Genomic DNA, 22,675 nt, shown 5'->3' with positions numbered 1-22,675 from the left:
ACATTTTAAATCATTTCTGAGTAAAAAAAAAATGTTGGCCTGAATTTTATTTTATTTTCTTCCAAACCACACCATAAACTTTGGTGGTGAATGGTGAGTAATGATGAGGACAGGTGAATGACGACAGGTGTAAACCAGTGTGTGTGTGTGTGTGTGTGTGGTATGGCTTAAGAACAAACAGTGCGTGGAGGAGCCGTGGAGAATCGGGGAGGTCCCAGTCGTCCCCACTGTGCTCAGAGGGATCTGCGTCTGGTGTGTTGACTCGCGAAATAACCCGAGCGCCGTGAACGCGCACGCACGAGCCACTCCAGTTCCCACCCCATTGCGTCAGCGCGTTCCCTCGCCCTCTCCGTCGTCAGTGCGCGTGCTCCGTGCAGGATGCTGAACTGTAGGTGATGATGGCGGAAGGAGAGCCGCGCTGAGTTTCATCCGAGTTTGTAGCACAGCTGTAGAACCACCGACAACATCGTTCCTCTCCGTCGACACCTTTCGCGATGGGGAACGAGGCGAGCATGGAGGGGGAGGGACAGGCGGGACTGTCCGGCCCCGCCGTCCCCGCAGCGGCAGCGGCGACTCCGGCTTCCATTTCAGCACCACCGGACTCTGGACAGCTCATCAAGCCGAGCAATGGAGCGCCCGCCGGAGGAAGCGCTGGTGCTGCACCCGGGCCGGGGATTAACAGGTAGCCGCGATAGCGACGACGCTTCCCCGCTAAACGTAGAGGAAAATCAGGGCGGTTTCACGGCAGCGTGGCTCGTACCGGACATCTGTGCGATATGGAGCGGTGATATAAGCATGAAGCGAGTGCGTGGAGACAGGCTTGAATGGGCGCTTAATTATTTATTTCAATATCCTTGTCAACACCATTTACCACCACCCCCTCTTTTAAAACCCCACATTTACCTCCTTCTCTCTCTTTCTCTGGCAGCATCACAATCTTAGTCAACGTGAGTTTGGGTCTAATGTAGTCAAATGTAATATATACGCTCACTTTCGACGTATAGCGCCACGTACAGGCGGTGTGTGGTTCAGTCGGTTCGTGGGGAATTTCTACGCCCGTTTTCACGGCGTCTCTCCCGAGTATCATGAATGAAAGAGCGACATTTTTCTTTTTGCTCCATAGTGAGGCAGTGCCCGTACTCACACATGCAGGAATATTAATGCTTTCCATAGCGTGTGCTGGTGATAATAACATTAGAAATGTAGGTGATGCAGGAGCTCGTTCAGTCGATTCCATTACAGGCTGATGATTTCCTCAAACATGCTTCGACGTGATGGAAAAGAAAAAAAAGAAAAAGAAAAAAGCCAGTCATTTACAGAGAAATGACAGCATTTTCCCCATTGAGGTGGAGGCGTCTGAATGACAGCATTGTATAGAATGACTAATATATATATATATATATATATATATATATATATATATATATATATATATATATATAAACAAACTATATCTATCCTATATGTATATATACATATACATATATACACACACATACATAAACAAACTATATACATATATATATGTAAATAATGTATACCACAGCTGTGTCATCTCTCTGATCACTGTTCAAATCAATATGCTGTCACTGTAGAGTGGAAATGTTTTTTCACCAACCGCACACTAAACAAAAGGCTCATTTCCTGTACAGGAGTGCCGCTGAATACCACCGTGAGAAATCCATCCTCAACCCAGACACATTAACACAGTGACAAGAATGAAAATGTAACATTATTGGACACAATAGGCTGATACAACCAGCCCCTGATTGTGTGTGTGTGCAATCACATGTAGTAAGTAGCCTGCAGGTCTACGGTTTCTGTGTGTGGGGGCGTGTGAAAGGGGATTACCCTTCCAACAAGATCTGATATTGCCTCAATTACACAGTTCAGCAGTTGTAGACCTGAATGGCTACACGCAGAGACACAGCTGCATCTTGATATTTTTGATGCACCTGTTTCTCTGCCTCTGTCTTAAGTTTTCCCCCATTCAAATCACGATGACGCAGAGTTCTTTAGAATTTAAGATGTGTTGGAGCCATATGCCTTTAAACATCCATCCATTTTTCATCCTACCATTTTTCCTCCACATGGGGGTTGCAGGGGCCAATCTCAGCTGACATAGGACAATAGGCGGAGTACACCCTGGACAGTTTGCCAGTCCATCACAGGGCCACATATAGAGACAAACAACCATCCACTCTCACACCTATATACGGTCAATTTAGAGTGTCCAATTGACCTAATCCCCATATAGGAAGTTTTAGGACTGTGGGAGGAAACCAGAGAGGCCTGAGAGAACCCACACACGGGGAAAGGCCCTTGATGGGGTCACGAACCTGAGTCTTCTTGCTGCAAAGGCAAGGGTGCTAACCGCGACACCAACCATATCGCTGAACACAGGGGGGATTATTGCATGATGACACAACAAGGCGACAATAATGGGCCATAAAAATTGTTAAACACATTAAATGTCCACTGACAAAGTGTATGAGAGTGTGTTGCTTCCCTGGTAGAAAAGTATCCACATCGATATGTCTGTCGCCGTCCGTCTGTCCTCGGCTTCCTCTGAGCTTTCAGCTGTCTATATTTTAATGCATCTCCGCTGCAGAACCCTTGTGTTTCTTCACCTCTGATTGAAATACATTTGTGAGAGGGGTGCTGAGGCTTTTTTAAGGTCTGGTAGCGTTCAATATTTACGCTGCGAAAACACCAAAACATGACCACGCTGTGTGGTCTACAAATTATTTTGTGAATAGCTTTGTTGTTATTACTGAAGTTTCCCCAGTCTCTAATGACATCATCATTTTGTCTCAATATAATAATTTCTTACACACACCACCTTTAATAATGTTCAGCATGGCCTATGTCTCTATTTGAAGAAAAAAAACACTTTATCTCTTTATTCTGTATTTTCACAGTGGGGCAGGGTTTAATGCCATGCACCTCATTATTCTTTTATATCTGGATTTCTCTCGGGTATCTGCCCTGAGGTGTCTCATAAAGTGACGTTAGACCAGAGTGTGTTCACAGACACAGAGAGCGAGTGACGCTGAGAAATGGAGAGAGAGAGTGTATATATATATATATATATATATATACACATCATATGGCTGATTGAAATGTTTTCTCTTAAGATTCAGTCTGGCTCTTTCTTTCAAAAACAAATAAACAAGAAAATAAAAAAACAGAGAGTGTAAGAAACAATTGAGACTGTATCTGGGAGACTTTCATCTTAATTTAATTGATTTTACGAGTTTGCCTATTAATATGAATAGGGCATATATACAGTATGTAACCTTATTCATAAGTGGATTCCAGGGCTATTTTAGACTCTATTATATTTTATTCATTGCTGTCATTTAGGTAAATATGAGCCCTTGAAAAAGTGGATCACACAAAATCAGGGCGAACACACAGCTGAAATATTTGGGTAAAAACAATTCCATTTGAGATTTAACATTTAAGTCACGCTTCAGTTCGATGTTTATTGCGTTATAGTTTTAAAAAACGAGATAAAACAAGAATTCACTACTATACTCCAATGCAAGGTTGAGAACTCGATGATGATTTTTTCAAAATAAAATAAAATGAATAAAACGGTCATAAATAGAAAGATTGCAGCCTTTGCTAATTGTGCTCTCGCAATTTGCACTTTCGATTTGAAAACGGTTAACATTGTTTGGCTATTTCTTCCATAATCATAACAGCGTTGAGCAGAAATGATAAGCACTCAGGTTTGTAACCCTCTAATATGTGTCCACGAAATATGAAACGTTAATCTGTTTCACCCATGTCATGTCTGGGGCTCCGTTGTTTCTGTAATTCTGTGTCAGGATAAAACACGATATTGCCTAAAAAGCAGCATGTTCTATAAGAGGTGCTGTAGCTCAGGGTGTAGTCAGCTGTTGTGTCTGGCATAAACAGTTATGTGTGTGATGATCTGCTGTGGTGATCCCTCGTGGGAACATCAGGACAACACCACAACACAACTTTGTTGTTTATTGATCCCTGTTTAGCAAATGATCGCATTTACCTTCTCCATAGTGTTATGTTTTCCATGCATTTGACCAAATGCCAGGAGAGATCCTAGCGACGGTCTCTGAGACGTGTGCCGCTGATGTGAGGTTAAGTATAAGTGTGTAAATCAAACTACCAGAAATGCACCCAAACAAAACTACAGTCCATTAAAACCCACAGAAAGAGCAGCGTACGTCTTCATTATTCATTTACCTTCAGTTATGAAAGCACAGTACGTACGTATGCCGAAGCTCGTACAAATAATGCAAAAGCTGCTCTCAGTATTTATAACTCAGTGACGGATAATGTTCGTTTGCTCAGAAACTGGCAGTTAAAGCATTGTTGTCTCGGTGTTCAAAAGCTTGTGTTGAATGTTCACTGTGCGTGGGTGGAGGGGGGTGGGGGGGGCTGAACACGGTACATCAGACTTCTTCAGCAGCTTTAACAAACCTCAGGATGTAAATTGTCCTTGTTGAGAATAAGCGGAAATGTGTCCAGTATGTGCTTCTCTCTGTGTGTTTTGGCAGGACGAACACATTGGATGGGGTCTGTGCGTCTCATCTATTACCATCACATTCCTATTAACCCTTAGAATACAGAGCATTTTGGCTGCTTTTTTCTATTTACTATGTTTAAATGCACAGTATATACAGAGGTTATAAGAATGTGCAACATAGGTCTGTCTTATATGCCTTTTTTCAAATGTGGAAATACGTCACAATTTAAAGTTCTTATCTTATCCTATGCAAGTTGCAGATCTAAGCCTCCACTAAAACTTACCGTTGCTCTGAAGGTTATTTTGCAAAATCTTATAACAAGAGTAATTTAATCCTCTGGATGAAATGTTTCTCTCTCTCAGTAAAAAGACAAAAACAATTGCCTCTTCTCTGTCAGTAAAACACCAACAACAAAATATTTCAACGCGCTAGTTTGTATGAAAACACTGCAGATAGGAAGATGCGTCAGTATAACTCATAAAACATGTTTATGGTGTTAAAAAATTCCTTTTGGTCCATGGAAGATGGAGTATTTCTTCATCCCGTTTGACGAGTATTTGAAGATTTATGACATGTTACAACAGTCTTTTGGGTTTTTCAAAAATTCCTTGGGTATATATTTTTATGAATGTATTGCCTCTCTGCTCTCTCTTATTCCTGTCTCTAAGCTAAATGTTGGATATTTCTCAACATATTTTGCCGAGCCTGATCAGTGCATGAAAATAACAAAAACAAGGTTTGTGGCGTATCCGTCAGAGACTGTCACATGCAAATTGAAAAATGTATTAATTAGCTCTGTATGGTTCCTTTTAAATTTGTGTGAATGCGGTGCACAGAAGCTGTTTGATTCCTGAAAGCGAGCAAAAAAGAATACATTTGTCATTGGTTTCGACTGAAATTACAAAAACATATATCATATTCCCTTCATTCTACTGGTGACGGGAGCTTATATGAAGCACTTGAATGCAGCAAACCTCTCATTTCACAATTGGATATCCAGCTGCGACAACATGAAAAAATAAATCTGTCCCTGTTGAATAATTAAAGTTTTATCTTCCTTTTTTATCTTTTATCTTCCTGCAACAGTGCTTATGAAATGTTGACGTGCGTGAGTGTATGGATCATGGAAGTAAAATGCATTTGGCTGCATTTGAACATGCAAGTCTGATTCATCTGCTACCTTCAGCTTTGACCTATAAATATGACTAAATGGACAATATCGTATGGATTTCATTGGGAAGCATCAGTTACACAGTTTTATTTCCACTGGACAAATCCATAAATCAATAAGAAACATATAGTATTATAAAGGATGATTGTACAGATAGACTGTGGCTAAAATTAATAGCTGTCTTTTGACAAGATGTATGGTAATGAAAGAGCTTTTTATTGTCAATGAATATAGCTCAAAATTTGCCAGAGGATATACATTTTTTGGGAAAATGTAGAACTAATATTTAATATTTTTACAGCAGTTTTTGGGAAGGGGACATTTTCTGCCACTAGGAACAAATATGTCAGTTTTTTTTCTTTAAAGTCTGACTCAAAAAACTCAAAAAACAATGCATCAAAATCAATTTTTCTGCCAATCGTTGACTCATCTCAGGGCCTAAAAATAATTACAATCAAATGCACCTTGAAATGTATTTTCTGAAATAGTTTTTTATAAAAAAGAAACCCAGTGGATTTGTGTAAATAGCTTTTAATGGGTTAAAATCTCAAAAATATAATTAATATTTGGTATGTATATTTCAGGCTGAAGTAGTTTTAAAAGACTGACATGTTCTGCCTCTAGGAACAAATGAGTCTGGATATTAAAGGAACTCTTAAGGATTTAAAAAAGGTTCCACTTTTACAAGAAGACATGGGTTCGGGCCTTGGTCAGAACAAGGGCCTTTCTGCATGGAGTTTGCATCATCTCCTCATGTGTGCTTGGGTTTTCTCTGGGTTCTCTGGCCATTGGACACTCTAAATTGACCATAAGTGTGATTGTGAGAGTGGGTGGTTGTTTTTCTCTATATGTCCCTGTGATGGACTGTCCAGGGTGTGACCCCGCCTATCGCCCTATGTCAGCTGAGATTGGCACAGCTCTCCCCCGCGACCCTCATGTGGAGGATAAAGTGGTAGAAGATGGATGGATGATACTTATGTGAAACGATCCGTCTCATGAGGACAATGGATAGATTTGGACATTTACCGACATGACCTGTAGCTTTAGTATCATCCTCAAAAGTCCAGTTAAGTTGCCACTACATTGCTATTGTTGAATAATGATCATCGAGTGCACTTTACTGATGGGTTTAGCCTGGTGACCACAGGTGGTTGTGCATCAGCAGTGACTCACAAATTCCCACAATATCCTTTCATTCCTGCCTTTCTCTCGTCGCGGAGCTGCTGCTGAGATCATCTCTGTACATGACAGACATGACAATGCAAGGTCTAAATTATTATCACAGAGGAAACGAGTCCATTCCCCCTCTAAGTATAACATCTGAGAGCCGGAGTGAATAAGAAAAACCAAAAACTTTACAACACACTCGTCTGACTTGTACTGCTTTTGTTTTCCTCTAAACACACAGCAGAAAGGCTTCAAAGTGAAAACAAAGGAGCACTTCACAGAAAGTGATAGAGGCAATATAAAATATTCATCATCTGCCTCTCTGTTGGGCCAATGTTTTGAGTAGTCTGATATTTCCTTTCATCAGCTATGATGAGACGTTTTAATGGCGTGTTCTAAGAAATGATTTCAAGATATACGACTCAATGTGAGGGACCTTTGGTCGGTGAGTGAGTGATATACAAAACCATGTCAGAGAGTATTAAACGCGGCTCATTTGAAACTACAAAAATGTAGAAAGATGCACGCCACAATTTATATTTACCGCGCGGTGCTTAAACGTTACGACGTCTGCAAACTGGCAAAGATCCTAAATTCACTGATGTCCCTGTGACAAATTTACTGACTCGCCGCTCCACTCTCATCTGCTCCTTTTGTAATTTGCAGCATCGTATTGTAAACTTCACTTAACAGTCTTATATGGACTTATAGAGGGGGATTGCAACAATCTCCAAAGAATGGAAAGTTTGCAAAGACGTCAGTGAAATGTGTCTCTGATTAAGGAGACACATTGTCATGTGTTATAATACAGAAACATTTCAGTCCTCAACTTGAAATAGTTATTAAAAAACAACACATTTTATGATGAACTGACCCGTCTTCTAGTCGAAACTATTTTTGATACTTTATCACAGGCAACCTTATTGAAAGAGTTATTGAGTTGTAATGTTGACCACCATGTGTGCTCTCTTTGTCCCCCTTTTGTTAGACCACCATTGTCAGACCCAGGACCTAAAACAGGAGCCCAGAGTGGTCACGGGACAGGAGACAGGTTAGCCTCCCATGACACACCACAGCACGCCACACCACAGGGAGAGCAGGGCCAGGGTCACGTGGCCAGGCGGAGTCTGCAGGTGGACGTGGGAAGCAGCCGGACTGGGAGGTCCCCTTCCGTGTCCCCTGACCGAGGCAGTGTCCCCACCTCTCCGTACTCTGTGCCTCAGATTGCGCCCATGCCCAGCAGCAAACTCTGCCCCGTCTGCAAAACCACCGACCTGATGGGCACTGGGGACGACAAGCCCAGCTTCAACACCTGCACACAGTGTCGCTTCATGGTGTGCAACCAGTGTGGCTTCAACCCCAACCCGCACCTCACTGAGGTAAGCAGCGCTGCAATCACCCGTGTTTACTATACTATACTTTACTATTACTATATTTAAACATACAGTATATAGAGAGGCTTTAAGTATGTGCATAGAGTACTCAAAATGTTTAATACGTGTAAATACGTCAAATTTGACGTATTGTTGAGTGAAAGTTGTGTAGAAGTTGCAAAATGGACCGTGATTCTTTCCTTTTTGTTCATAAAAATGAACCAAGTGAACTTTGAACTGTGACGTATTTCCAAATTTCACAAATTCAATTAGATTTTAAACTTTTTGAGTACTTTTTGCTCAGGTGTGTTTATATAGTTGATGAAAATGACATTTTCTTTTCATCAGATTGCCTAGTTTGTGCGGAAAAAAGGATATAAGGCACTCTATGTTGCACATTCTTACAGCCTCTGTATATACTGTATGTTTAAACATCCGCTCCGTGTTCTCAGCGATAATCAAATACCAATCTGCATGATACACGTGTGAAGTGAAGGGAAAAAAAGAAAAGAAAAAGATCTTGTTCCTGTTCAGACATGTTCTTACAAACTGCTCAGAGCCTGAAGGGAATCAAACAAGGCACTGGCAGCTGTGTGATCAACCGTACGTTTCTCTTAATTAAACTCATAATAAAATATTGAATAATAAATAATAATTTAACCCTTCAAAGTGGCTGTGACGCTGATCAGACTGACAGGAGAAGGGATCTTTAATCCTTCAGGCTCTGTTTTCATGTAATTCCCCCCAGTGTGAAGCTATATATACATTAACATACAGTATATACAATTATATACTGTGTGTGTATATGGCGTGTTTGCTACACCATACAGATTGATGTTGCCTCTGACAGCTTGTAAATTTTTCCATTTGCCTCCTTCGCCGCTGTACAGCTGTAACAGTTGTGTGTCTCGTGGCGTCCACCGAAGGCATTTATAGGAGAAAATGATGTCAGTGCATACATTAGTTTACATCTGCAGTGTCTTAATAAAATATGAAGTACAGGCTCTTACAGTGAGGGTACAGTTTTGCATTTTGATTGAAGAGCGTGATTTAGGTGCTACAAATTTTGTTTCATTTGTACGGAGGTAATTACTTTTTAATGTCATTTTTTTTCACTCTGGGTCGTAATGAGTGTTTGCTGTGACTGGTTCACACACTTCACTGCATCAGAAAGGTTCACTGTGTAACATTCAGCATGATTTATTGGCAGTAAGTCATTTACTAAAATGTTTGTGTCTATAATTGCTTTAAAATCAAAATTTGCTTTTGGTTCTTCAAACTCGTTCGACTCTTTTTTTTGTTTTTCCATTAGAGATGGTGCCTGGTACTTATTTTTCTTTTTGGAACCTGCTCTGGTGAGGTGCCAAAGCAAGCTGAGCCAATACTAAAATGTGACATCGACAGACTGTTGACCGCTGATTGGTCAGAGAGTGTCATCACTGGAATGAGTCATGAGTGCAACGTCCGACACAGAAATCAAACCAAACAACGTTGAAGTGTAGACTTAAAAATATCTCCAACATTAAGCAAAGAAATGGAGTCTGGTGTATTGAGCGACAGCACTGCTGAAAGCCGGCGATCCAATTTGACCCAAATCACAACCCTTTCAGCCGTATTTCGGTTCAGTGACTGTGTCGGACGGAGTCTGTGCTCACAGTTATGCAGGAAGTACTGAACAATTCGGTGAACAAATTATTCAACTGATTCTAAGGAGCAGCAAGAAGACCCCGGTTACAGGTTTGAGGGGTTTTCTCCGGTTTCCTCCCACAGCTCCAAAAACATCAAATATTGGGATTAGGTAAATTAGACACTCTAAATTGACCATAGGTGAGAGTGGATCTGTCTCTATATGTGTCCCTGTGATGGACTGGTGAACTGTGACCCCACCTATCGCCCCATGTCGGCTGAGATTGGCACACGCGACCCTCATGTGGAGGATAAAGTGGTAGAAAATGGATGGATGGATGATTGTAAGGATTCATCAGTGCAGCAGTGCATCGCCACAATGGACCAACCTGACCGAATGTGTCTGACATTCATACATAGTAGCTGGAGTGGATATAGTAGTGGTTTCATAATGACTAAATCCAGAGTTTAGTAGAGACTTATGCCAAATTGGTGCAACCCCACCCTTATCTTTAAGTCAGGATGAGAGCTCTTCCAGTTACAGGCACCTTGGTTCACGAAGTGTTACGTGATATTTCAACCCCAGTCTATCTATCTAAGCTTCCTGATGTATTAGTCACGTCGTACTTTTTGTAAATGAATCACAGGCTCTTTTTCTTTCTCAGCAAGTACTTTGTCCTTTTATAGCTGCACAGTAAAGTATAGCCTTTAAACAAAAATACATCCTTCCTTTCTGACAGGAAACAAAAAAAATAATTCCCGCCTGGAGCATCACCCTAACAATGTTTTTTTCTTAACAACTACTGAACACAACACAGCACACATTTCCCACATCATTCACACGCATCTACACACAGGTAGCTGAGAAGGCCTGTTGCCTTCATCATGAGATAAATCGCTCGCCTAATTTGAATCAAGCTACGCTTCACTGTTCGCGTGAGTCAAATGTGGCCGTGTCATCTGTCATGAAGTTTCACGTCACCTCCATGTGAGTCATGTTGCAAAATATAGCCGTGATGGCATGACCCACAGGTTATCAGAGTCACATCGTGATGACAAGATAAAAGGTTAAAAAAGGGAAGAGATTTTTTCATCTGCACACATGCATCTAAGCAGATTAATGGACTCATGTGGGTGTGTGAGCTTGAGTTTTTATGTGCATGAATATAAAAGAGAAGGTTGGAGAGAGTGAAGCTGCGGGGAATCGAGAGAAATTTGTGGATTTAAGTGGAAGCGGACAATAAAGAACAGATCATGTAGGGAGCGACTGGGCACAAGGCACTGAAGGGAACAGCAGAGGTGAATGGTATGGCTGTTTTTCAGCCAAGCCTTGGTGAGCTTGTCAGATGTTGACAGAAAGAGAGAGAGAGAGAGAGAGAGAGAGAGATGGAGACACAGAGGGAAAACACTTTGCCTCTGGAGACCTGAAGATTTAGCCCTGTAACCTACTTAGCATGGATTGGGCTTTTGCCTCCGCGCAGCATATCTAACACGGCCACACCATTCTCTCTGAAAGTGATGACTGTCATGTTGTTGTTGCACACCGAGGTGATGATAACGCTGAAGACTGCAGTGATGACTGGAATCACGATTACAGCGATGGCGAGGATGGACCTTGAGAAAGAGATAGAAGAGGAAGTAAATAGCCCTTCCAAAGCAGGAGGAGGAGAAATTATTTTATGTATATATATGTGTATATATATATATATATATACACAGCAAATCAGCGTCTTTGTCAGCAGAGAGGAGAGAGTTGGAAAACACTTGTAAATTCATTGGCCTGTTTTTGGACATTGAGACAAAGACTCAAACAGATGTTCTTTTAAATATGTTCTATGCTGTTCAAATTTCAAATTTAACACGCACAATCTGGTCGTGTACAACTACAGTGTTTCTTTTTCATAAAACATTTTGTTTTTCTTCATTTCAAAATATTTATACACCATTTTAACATGCAGTAAATTGTAAATAACTGCCAGATATTGAAAGATATTCTGGCAAAATGGGCAACAACACTTACTTACAGGGCATTTTCTGGCCCTTTTATGGTTAAAATAAGCAAAAACAAGTCCAGAGGCTGTAATCAAGATACATCTAAAAGGAAAATTTGGACATTTTTATAATAAAAGTGGACTTTGTTGATTGTTTTAGGGTAACAATTATATTCATTTATCTCACAGCAAAATCACCTGAAGGTCATTTGTCACAGAACAAGTGTCATTTGTTTGCAGCTTCAGTGTCAGGATCTGATTACAAATCATTCACATGCACGGATTGCTCTGGCCCAGATTACAGAGATAATGTGCAAAAAATCTGGTAATGAAGAGGATTTCCTCTCAAATAACAGAAAGATGGCGGTGCCGATTAAAGTGTTGATAATCTCCATTTTAAACAGAATGAAACACATCATTTACATTCTGTTTCTCTTCTCTTAAGGTTAATAAAATAAATAACTCTGCACAGAGTTATTTCTCATGAAGACAATCATCGTACAAGTAGAGCACGTTATTTTTTATTCATCATAATAGACTTTCGAGCAGTGTTAAACAACCAGACGATGAGGATGGGATGTAAACACACATGGGTGTTATGTGCCACAGTCTGATGCAGGGCTGTCATTCAAGAAGACGAGACGTATTTCGAGATGTAGGCTGAGAACTGAGATGCGCAACTAAACACTTGAGCTTATGTATACACGTGTGATCGTGCCATCGCATAATGTAAAACCAAGATAAAGGAGTAACTGCATGGCATTAAGAGAGTTCAAATGAGCAAAGGAGGCGTACGATTAAAAAAAAAACTGTGTAATAAAAGAGGGAAAGAGACAGTCAGAGAAGACGGAGACTAAAACAACGGACAAGAAGAGTTTAGAGAGATAAAGTAGCACCGATGACGCCACCTCCACCCCGGCGCTGTTCTCCCACCATCATACATCGGAGCATCTGCTTCATAATTGGTCCAATTTCTATTTATAGATCGTACCCTCCTTCTGTCTGCAATGATGGCCCAGTCCTGAGAAGCCACAGCTGAAAGAAAGAAAGAAAGAAAGATGGAGAGATAGAGAACGGTGTGTTTGCAGTAAGAGTGTGTGTGTGTGTGGGGAAACAGAAGCAGAGAGAGAAAAAGCTTCATCATAAATTAACCATAATAGTCTGAGAGTCCGTACTGACGCTATGCAACACTGCACTGATTTAGAGCTGCAACACCAAAGTACAGAATACAGAAACACATCAAATATTATAAACCCTTGCTTGTATCGTTCCATGAAATGATGACATTCCAATGCTTTTGTGTCAGGACTTTCTTCAGCTTCCCTTTCGATGGATACACACACACACACACACACACACACACACACAGTGTATATTTTTTTAGGATTAACACCAGCACTTTAGACCAAAAGAAGCACTTTGTCAACCACATCGTGAAGCCCTTGGAGCACATCACCAGAGGCGTAGTTCGACATTATACTCGTCAAACAGCAAAAATACATGAAAACAACCAAACTCTCTGTCTTGCAGACTGGTTCACAGCTTCTGTCAGCATGTGAGCCGCTGTGTGAGATGCATCCGTTTGGTGTGTGTGTGTGTGTCTCCTTAAATCTCAAAACTGTGCTCACAATCCTGAGAGCGGCACACGCTCAGCGGGGCCTCTATAGTAGTTAGCATTAAGGTGTAGCCACAGTGTGTTTGCAGTGTTTTCTTTGCTCTGAAAATGATCCCGTCGCATCGTATCATTTCTACATCACTGAGAGCGCGCCACTGTCCAGCTGCACAAATGTGGGCAAGGACAACAGTTTCACAGAGAGTTGTTTGGTTAGTTTATCATCATTACTCTGTAAAAACAGACATGTAGCATTATGTATGCAGGGGTTATTATCATGTATGATGTTTATACAGAATGTATATGCACTACTACTTTGGCTGCTTTTTTCCATGACTATGTACAGTATATACAGAGGCTATAAGAAAGTGTCTTATATCCTTTTTTTTCCCAGCACAACCTTTTTCATTTTCACCAACCATATAAACACACCTGAGTAAAAAAAGTCTTTAAAATGTTTAAAATTGGAAATACGTCACAGTTCAAAGTTCAAAACTACCAAAACAGAGGCTCAGTATCAGTTTACAGTGAAGGAAGCGTGTGCTTAACACACTCCAGAGACTCCACGGCAGGAGTGACTGTGAGCAGGTGAAACTAATCGGGGCAGTGCAGGCGATTGCAAATGTGGGAGAGGAAAGTACAAATAAAAATAAATAAAATAAAAAATAAAATGTGATTTCAAAATACAATAGAGAATAACTACGGCGTCCAGACATGGAGTCACCCTGAGAGGCAGATGATAATGAAAGTTTGATTTTAAACAAGGCAACAGTTTCACCACAAACAACCCAATAATGTGATCATATATTTATGGGTTTTCACTTTGACGGTTTTCTTTCCCCTTTAAGGATAAATCTGGAACTTTGAGTGTCGTCCACAAATAGTTTGGCACCAAACACTGTTTTTCTCCACTAACAAGTAGCTGATGTGAGTCACTGCGATGGTCAAATGCTATGACTCATGTTTCCTCCTGTAAATACAACTGTAACTGTTGTAGTAAGACACGGGGGGCGTGGTTAAATGTTAACCACCAAAATATTCATTTCTCAAGCTGTCACACCAACAACAACCTGACCCCAATATCAGGTGTGTGAATAATATATCAAAGTTGTCAAAAATGTACTTGAAGGCAGACTTTCGAGGTTGTCTCAGGTCCAATATTGATTTACCGTGAACTTTAAGACGCGAGTATAGTTTTAAATTCTTCAGCAAACTTCGGACCATGCAGGCCACAGTCTGATTCCTCTTACCCTAAATAAATGCTACATAAATAAGAAATACAGCACCAGACTGATGCAGCCATATTAGCTAAGGGTAAGTCTATTATACCTCAAGGGACCCGGAATCTCCTTCCTAATCCTCTTAAATTAATTCTAATATTTAGTATCAGACATCTCTAATCCTCGTCGTCTAAATTTGCATTACGTGGCACGAGAGACTCGGCGCCACTTTCAGATTGCGCTAAAGTGACAACATGCTCATTGTACGGATCTCTCACTCGTACTGGCTTAAGCTTTGTGTGTCAAACTGAGTGGAAGGATAACGTTCACGTCTATTCAACGCGGATCTGGAGTCAGAGTGCGATTTCCTCGGCTTTTGGAAACTTGTTTTTTTTTCCAGGATCAGACAACATTTGTAGTGGTTAGCACTCTTGCCTTTGCAGCATGTAGACCCGGATTTGAGGCCTCTCTGCATGGAGTTTGCATGTTCTCCCCCGTGTGTGTGTGTGTGTGGGTTTTCTCCGGGTCCTCCGACTTCCTCCCACAGTCCAAAAACATGCAATATGGGGGTCAGGTAAATTGGACGCTCTAAATTGACCATAGCCCTACGTCAGCTGAGTTTGGCACGACCCTCCGGTGGAGGATAAAGCAGTGGGAAATAGATGGATGTTAACATTTTTATTTTTGGCTATGTTTGTAAGACACAGACGCAGGTAAATCATGAATTAATTGAAATTATTCTCTGCTTGGAAATTGTATTAATATTATTTATGAGGCCGTTTTGCAGAGAGAAAATAGCCGCTTTGTTGTGTTTTTGTCAGGATAGAATGAGCCACACGTTTACTCTTGGCTTCCTGTCACAGAAAGCAACTAAGAAATGTCCGACCACCTCATCTCCACAAAACATGTCCATACATTGTCGTGAATCAGACTGCAGCTCGGGCCACCTTTGTCAGTCCGCACCCGACCGAGCCTGATAGAATATTGACCGAACCTGACATGTGACTGTGTTCTTTTTTGTTGGAGCCAGACACAGTTGAGCTCAAGCGTACTCTGACTGTCACGCTGCTGGTTGTGGCGTTAATTTATGGTGATGGGAAAGCAGGAAGAGAGAAAAGAGGGGAGAGGAGACAAGTGTGTCTGGGCTAGATGTGTATGTGTGTGTTTGTGTGTGTGGTGTTTGTGTTACAATGGCAAATGACAAAAGCCATTACCCTGTTAAATCCAGGTGGAAGCAACTACTGTGATGATGAACACACACACACACAAGTCACACACCTTATGTATGAGTGTGACTCACCATTAACGACCAACAGTTCTTCTTAATTAACTCGTGTTGAACTGTAACCACTGATAAGTATTTATGTAATCATTCATCATAGTTTATTACAAGTTGTCATGGAGTAAAATAATAACATCCACCGTGGACGCCTTCAATAGCCTGCGTACTGTGCTCTCTGGCCTGTTGTAAATAGTAACTATTATCGCTTATTTTTACTCGTTAGCCCTTAGAACACAGAGCATTTAGGCTGCTCTCTTCCATCACTATGTTTAAACGTACAGTATATACAGAGGCTATAAGAATGTGCAACATAGAGTGTCTTATATCCTTTTTTTTCAGCAGAACCTAGGCAATCTGATGGAAAAAAAAAGAAGAATTTTCACCAAATATATAAACACACCTGAACAAAAAGTACTCAAAATGTTTAAAATCGGATTGAATTTGTGAAATTTGGAAATACGTCACAGTTCAAAGTTCACTTGGCTCGTTTTTATGAACAAAAAGAAAAGAAAAACACTACATTTTGTGACTTCTGCACAATTATTGCTACTTTATATCACGACTAAAAATGCGATATGAAATGAATCATAACTTTGACTCAACAACACATAAGACGGAAAAAAACAATTTTCTTAAAGCCTGAATATGTGACCTATAAACACACACACACACACCCCCAGGATGTCCATATAAGGAGTTGTGTATTATTCCCATAGCAAATTACTGGTGCACCTGAGTACAGGGTTAAACATCTTTATGTTTACACTGTATTTTTTTAATAATGCCATTTGAATCCACCTTATTTTATTCTTAATTTCACTTGAAATGACCATCTCTGCACAGATGGCTCAGGTCGGGTATCCGTGCTCTATTGTCACTTTTCAGACCAAGAGACCGACGTGGTATCGGGGTGGAGTGGCTCAGTGGTTAAGACCCTACCTTGTATACCAAAGACATCATGGTCGCAAGTTCGATTCCACCCCTGGCTAATTGTACTTGATTCCATTGTAAGTCGCTTTGGATAAAAGCGTCTGCTAAATGACATGTAATGTAATGTATTGAATCGTTTGAGTTTCACACTCTGGGACTTTAAGTGGACAAACAGTGTGAAGTGGGTCAGAAACTTAGTGGAGACACTAACTGCTGAATTTTGCATGTGCCAAAATATTTTTGCAGAGAGAGAGAGAACTCACGGAAACTAAATCTGGGACACGCACATGCTTAATTATGACTGTGTCAGAAGTCCACGCTCACCCTGTTGTCATCTGGTTTGTGCTCTCAGGCAAGGACAAACAGGAGTCATCATGTTCGTCCACATGAGCTCAGTGCATTAAAAGCTGATTAGACGTTTTCTTTGTATTGTATGAGTGGAAGTGAAAGTACAGTCAAACTTGAGGCTGAAACTCTGCTCTTTAGACGCTCCGTGCTGCGTTTTTTTTAAGGTAATTAAAACACTTTCAGAGTTTTCTGCTTCTCACATTGACTTTTTTTTCGGGTTTATTGCTTTATATAACAAAGCGACCGTTAAAAGTGAATATAATCTGTTGACAAAAATGAGCCGTACATCATCATTTTTGAGGTATTACCGCTGAACTGCATGACACAGAGAATGAACACAAACTGGCAGAGGTCCCTGGAAGGGCAGGTGTATATATAGACGAGGGGAGACAATTAGACACAGGTGGAACACATTAGGCAGGTGAAGGTAATCAAAGGGGCGGGGAAACACAGAAGACTCCTCTTCTGTTAAACCTCCAATTAGCCAGCATGGACGACACCTGGGACTTGACGCCTAAAGCCAAAAAAGCCAACTTTTTTGGCTCAAACTTGTCATTATACTGTTGAAAGTGAATCCCCCTTTAAGTCTTGCTCTTACCACGTTTCTCTCACTCATCATTATTTTGATTAATCACACAGTGACACGTAAAAGTCTCTTGAAAAAGGTTTATATTCATCTGCATGTTTTAGGTGCTCTAGGCTGTTGAGCTGTGAGTTAGGTTCAATTAATTAAATCCGCCTTAGCTTGCACTTCAACATAGTTACAGAGTCATTGAAGTGGATCATCAAAGAAACCCGTGAGCGTCTACAGCACAATTACAGCTGGGGAAATCACATCTAAAACTTCAATAAAAGTCATAAGCACCCAGACATAAACCTTTGGCTTTAAAATGCAGTAAAATGTGAAATATGTTTGGTAAAAACAGCCCCTTTACTATCTTTTTTATTAGAATAATTGTAATTTTAGTATTGAAACACTCATTACTAGTTAAAAAAAAACATGAATTGATAACTCTTTTAATGACGGATTAATCTTCAGTAGAGTACAGAAAAAAATAAACTAACAGAATAATATAACTAGATTAGAAATAAACTTATCTACCTAAGCTGCAGGTCGGTCTGATTGAAATCAGCCTACATTTTAAAACATACAGTACACATATGTACAGGCATATGTGGAAGAGGAGCAAAGGATGCTTTGCTTTCATTATCTGATCCATATCCAAGTCTCTGTGGGGCCTTACTTCTAAAAGGTTCTATTTTTGGCTCCAAGTTGTTCTTCGTGTGTTTTTCTCAGCACTCCAGCTTCCTGTTGGCAAACGCTGAGTTCTCACATGTCAGTGGGATCTGGTCCCAGCTCATGACCTTTGATGTGCATCATGAACACACACACACACACACACACACACACGGAGCGGTAATTACACCTACATACGATGCAAAGGCTGTATTAGTGCCGTAAATAGATGAAATGGGGAGTCAGAGATGGAGGAAGTGAGGTAAGGGGAGTGATGTGATGAGAGAGAGCGATAAGAGGCAGAATGAAAGATGAGTGAAGGAGAACAAGATGGAGGATTGAAACAGAGAGGGGGACAGAAGACAGAGAGGGTTTTTTTTTTGCTGATACAGATCAGATTTCATAGAGATCCACATGATTGCCTCATAACAACAGGGACACAGAGAGGAGTGAGATGGAGAATGAGATGGTAAATAGCTACTAGCCCTGCCCACAGCTGCTTTCCTGTCAGTTTTACCCCCCCAAAGAACTTCATGCGATTATGTTAATTCTAATATGGTAAGAAAATAAATCAACGATGAATATCTAGTTCACATTTATGAGTCTTTATTGGTGCTGCACGGGTCGAGTCAGTGTTGCCTTATTTTACTGTCCACGTTGCTCAGATTGTCCCCAGGGTTCACCTGTGCTCCGGCTTCTCACTTTTCCCTGATTGACAGTGAAAATCATGAACTCATTACTCCTTATAGTGAGGACTGGCGGGGGGCCAGACACAAGGGTAAGATGCAGCTGAGCCTGTGACTGATGCTGTCAGCACTGACTTAATCAATGACTGATTTAGAGACACACCGAGCTACGCTAGAAGGCAAGTGGAGTAAACTTTTCCCCCTAAAAAAATTGGGATATATGAATGAGAACAGCCACACACATGGAGAACATGAAAACCCCTCATATAATTGGGGAACAGTAACCTATGTAGCATAGTGCCACCATCCAATGCCAAAATATTATAATTATATTCTTATAATGGCAGACTCACACGTACAAATTACTTTTTGGTTTGTTTGTGGTGAACATTTAATGGTAGCCAGATCTGATGCTAGACGGCTATCAGAGGTTAGCAGTTAGTAGTGTCTATCATGGCCAGTTATGTAGCAACATAGCTAAAGTGATAGTGATGTGACGTCGACCTTGTTTGAAACTGTCGGGCACCCTTAGTTTGACAAAACTAAAAAGTGTTTGAGCTAAACGCATTTAAATGTGACTCTGCTGCTGCTCATGCTTGACACTGCTCCATTCGAAGCCAATGAGAATGAACACACAGGAGCTTGAAAATTAAAAACATGTCACGACTTGCCTTTCAATAACGCTCATGTGAGCTGATTGGTCGACCAGAGGAAACGGTTTTCAGTGAGCACCAGCCTTTAGAGGATACTGAACAGAGAGCAGTTAGGTTGGACAGTCGCTCTAACATCTAAGACGTGGTGTAGTGGTCTCAGACAGTGAGGTCTGACATTCTGAGCAAACCAATTATAATTTTTCATCACTTCACTCGCAAGCAACCAGTGGCATGTACAGACCTTTGGAAGGGCGAAAATTAAAAAGGGGCAGGTGTGGCAGGCATGTCCAAAGTGCAAACTGGGGCCAAAGTCAAGGGACTGAATTTCATGTGGATCTTTATACTGACCTTTTCTATCACCAAGATGGGCATTTTTCCCTCTGTGTGCATGGGTTTTCTCCAGGTTCTCCGGCTTCCTCCCACAGTCCAAAAACATTCAATATGGGGATTAGGTAAATTGGACACGCTAAATTGACCATAGGTGTGAGTGTGAGAGTGATTGGTTGTTTGTCTCAGTGGCCCTGTGATGGACTGGCGATCTGTCCAGGGTGTGACCCCGACCTATCGCCCGATGTCAGCTGAGACTGGCACAGCATTTTGTATACAGCACTGAATGATTTCCTTTGAGGACACTGTCATGTAGGGTACCTAGTTCTTGTGACTCAAGAGGGCACTTTGTCCATTGTCCACATCTTAGTTTTTTCCGTGCCATTCAAATAGCAAATAATCACTGGCTAATAATGGAACGCAGTAAAACGACTGTGCAGTCATTGATTATCAAGCGATGGCAAACTTAAATGTCAACAGCTTGAGTTCATTTTGAAGCCGAGCGTCTTGTTGAGCTAAAAGTCTCAGCACAGTATTGAGTCAGTGCTTTACAATAATGTGGCTGACTCCGTAGGTCCGGTGACTCATACTACTCTCACAGCTGTGACTAAGCTGAGAAAGGGCAGCAAGCCAAATAGCTTGTCTAAAATGGTGATAACCCAGTGTTTAACACAATATATGGGAATTGCTTTCGACAGTTACCCAGCATTACTCAGATAAACTCAAATAGAGATATAAAGCAGCCAGGGGTTATTACATATGCACAGTTAAGCGCACAACTACACTATAGTTATTCACAATTACAAGAGCTAATCATATTTATGCTGTTGATATTCATGTGGAATTCATCGTGTATCCTGTGACAATGACAATACAGTAACTGCTCTCTTTTCTTACATTAATCCGCTTTAATATTTATTGGTGTTGGCTCTGCATCAAAATAACAAAGCAAATTCCTTGTATGTTAACACCCACCTGGCAATCACAGTGTATTCAGGAATAATAGTATGCCCATAAACTATATGAATCCACATAGCAATGTGAGAATGTGTGCAAGAATCAGTCTCCCATGGGCACAGACTTGCAGAGCCATTTGATTTTAGCCCATAAATGAAGTCATCTTTCAGAATTTCCTCCCCTTGCTTTGGCAGCTTGCAAAAAAATCCTCTGAAATCAAAAGAAAAATCCTCATGAATCTGTCTTTACAGGCTGAAAAGGGAATTTTGACCCAAAGATGTACAAAGGGAAAAGCTGTTGGCGGCACCTCCCACTGTGCTCTTTGTGCCCCCAAACTCCAACATAGCCACAACCCTCAAACAACCTTTTCCCTAATGGCATATATAATGCATTAAGGCATTATGCAATGACCACAAGTCCAAGACAGCTACTGTACAATAGAGCGGCAGCTGTCAAAGCACCAGGACGCCAATTAACACATATAGCCATGTGCCACCACCACTGAACCTCTCCCTGACTGTCACCTCCTTGGTTGAAAGACTGAAGAACAAAAGAGATAGGAGAGGTGAAAAGGCAAAAGAGAAAACGAGAGCAGCAGGAGAATCAAGAGGAGAATGGTAGAAGGTTTTATGAGAAAGGCAACTTGTTGTGTAATGACAGGGGAAGTAAGCGTGAGCAAAACAGACACACACACACACACACACAGGAAATGTATGGGAAGATTCCAAAACCATGATTTATTGAAGGAGTCCAGAGTTCACCCCATTTGTTTCACATTTCTTTCCCACACATTTGTTGGTGGGTAAATGATGTTTACTAATAATGCCGTTGCAGAGGCACTGTGGTGCTTAAGTCCTTCCTCAGTGAGATATTTACATCATTCAAAATTGTTCTTTCATTCAATCATTTTTCCAACCCCAATTCCCCACCCCATTCATTTCGGCTCGGAGGCTATCCCAGGATGCATTTGATGAAGGGAAAGGAAGACTGTCTGTCACATAAGGAGACAATCACACTCATTTTCACTTTCAGACACATTAGCAAAATAGAGTTTTTAGTTCATCTTGCATTGACCTCTTTTGACAATGGAAAGGAAGTTACTAACGTTGTACTAAAAGTACTGATCACTCTTGTGTCTGTATTATTAAGTAAATATAAAGTTAGCATCATCTGCTAGCATTAGTCATTTTTTGTGGCGGATTGCAAGCTTTGCTCAGAGGCACACCCAATTTGGGATTGAACCCAAGATTGAAGATTGGGTTCCCACGACCCAAAATACTACAACAGCTGTACGACAATACACAGCAACAAACATTTAATCATACAGTTAGACCCACAACCTCTCGGTTAGCTAACCTTAACAGCATACAGTAAAACGTACAGTCCAATCCAAGGGGAACGACCTCCCCCAAGTTTTTGTGTTGCGTAGTCAAACGCCCCAGCTGTAATGAGCTGACAGCAGTTGACAACAGTCTATTAGTCACACTCTAATCACAGCCACTCACATACATCAGAGAGGTGCATTTGAAAAAGATGCCTTCCTCACTCCTTTCTTGCTACACCAAAGCTGCCTCGCAT

At 41.0% G+C, this 22,675-nt stretch overlaps 1 protein-coding gene across 4 annotated transcripts in view; it reads left to right on the top strand.

The window, feature by feature from the left end:
- Nucleotides 1-398: 398 nt before the first annotated feature.
- The window catches only part of bsnb (bassoon (presynaptic cytomatrix protein) b), a 62,394-nt gene continuing 40,117 nt past the window's right edge, over nucleotides 399-22,675 (top strand). For all 4 annotated transcript variants that reach the window (XM_044024305.1, XM_044024304.1, XM_044024303.1 and 1 more), the window contains exons 1-2: nucleotides 399-682; nucleotides 7,844-8,234. In XM_044024305.1, the coding sequence (XP_043880240.1) occupies nucleotides 495-682; nucleotides 7,844-8,234 (579 nt within the window). In that variant the 5' untranslated portion in view covers nucleotides 399-494. The remainder of the gene's footprint in view (nucleotides 683-7,843; nucleotides 8,235-22,675) is intronic.

This window comes from Solea senegalensis, linkage group LG4, assembly GCF_019176455.1.
Source record: "Solea senegalensis isolate Sse05_10M linkage group LG4, IFAPA_SoseM_1, whole genome shotgun sequence".
Taxonomy (NCBI): domain Eukaryota; kingdom Metazoa; phylum Chordata; class Actinopteri; order Pleuronectiformes; family Soleidae; genus Solea; species Solea senegalensis.
The sequence above is the reverse complement of the archived record's forward strand: the minus strand, read 5'-3'. Positions and strand labels throughout refer to the sequence as shown.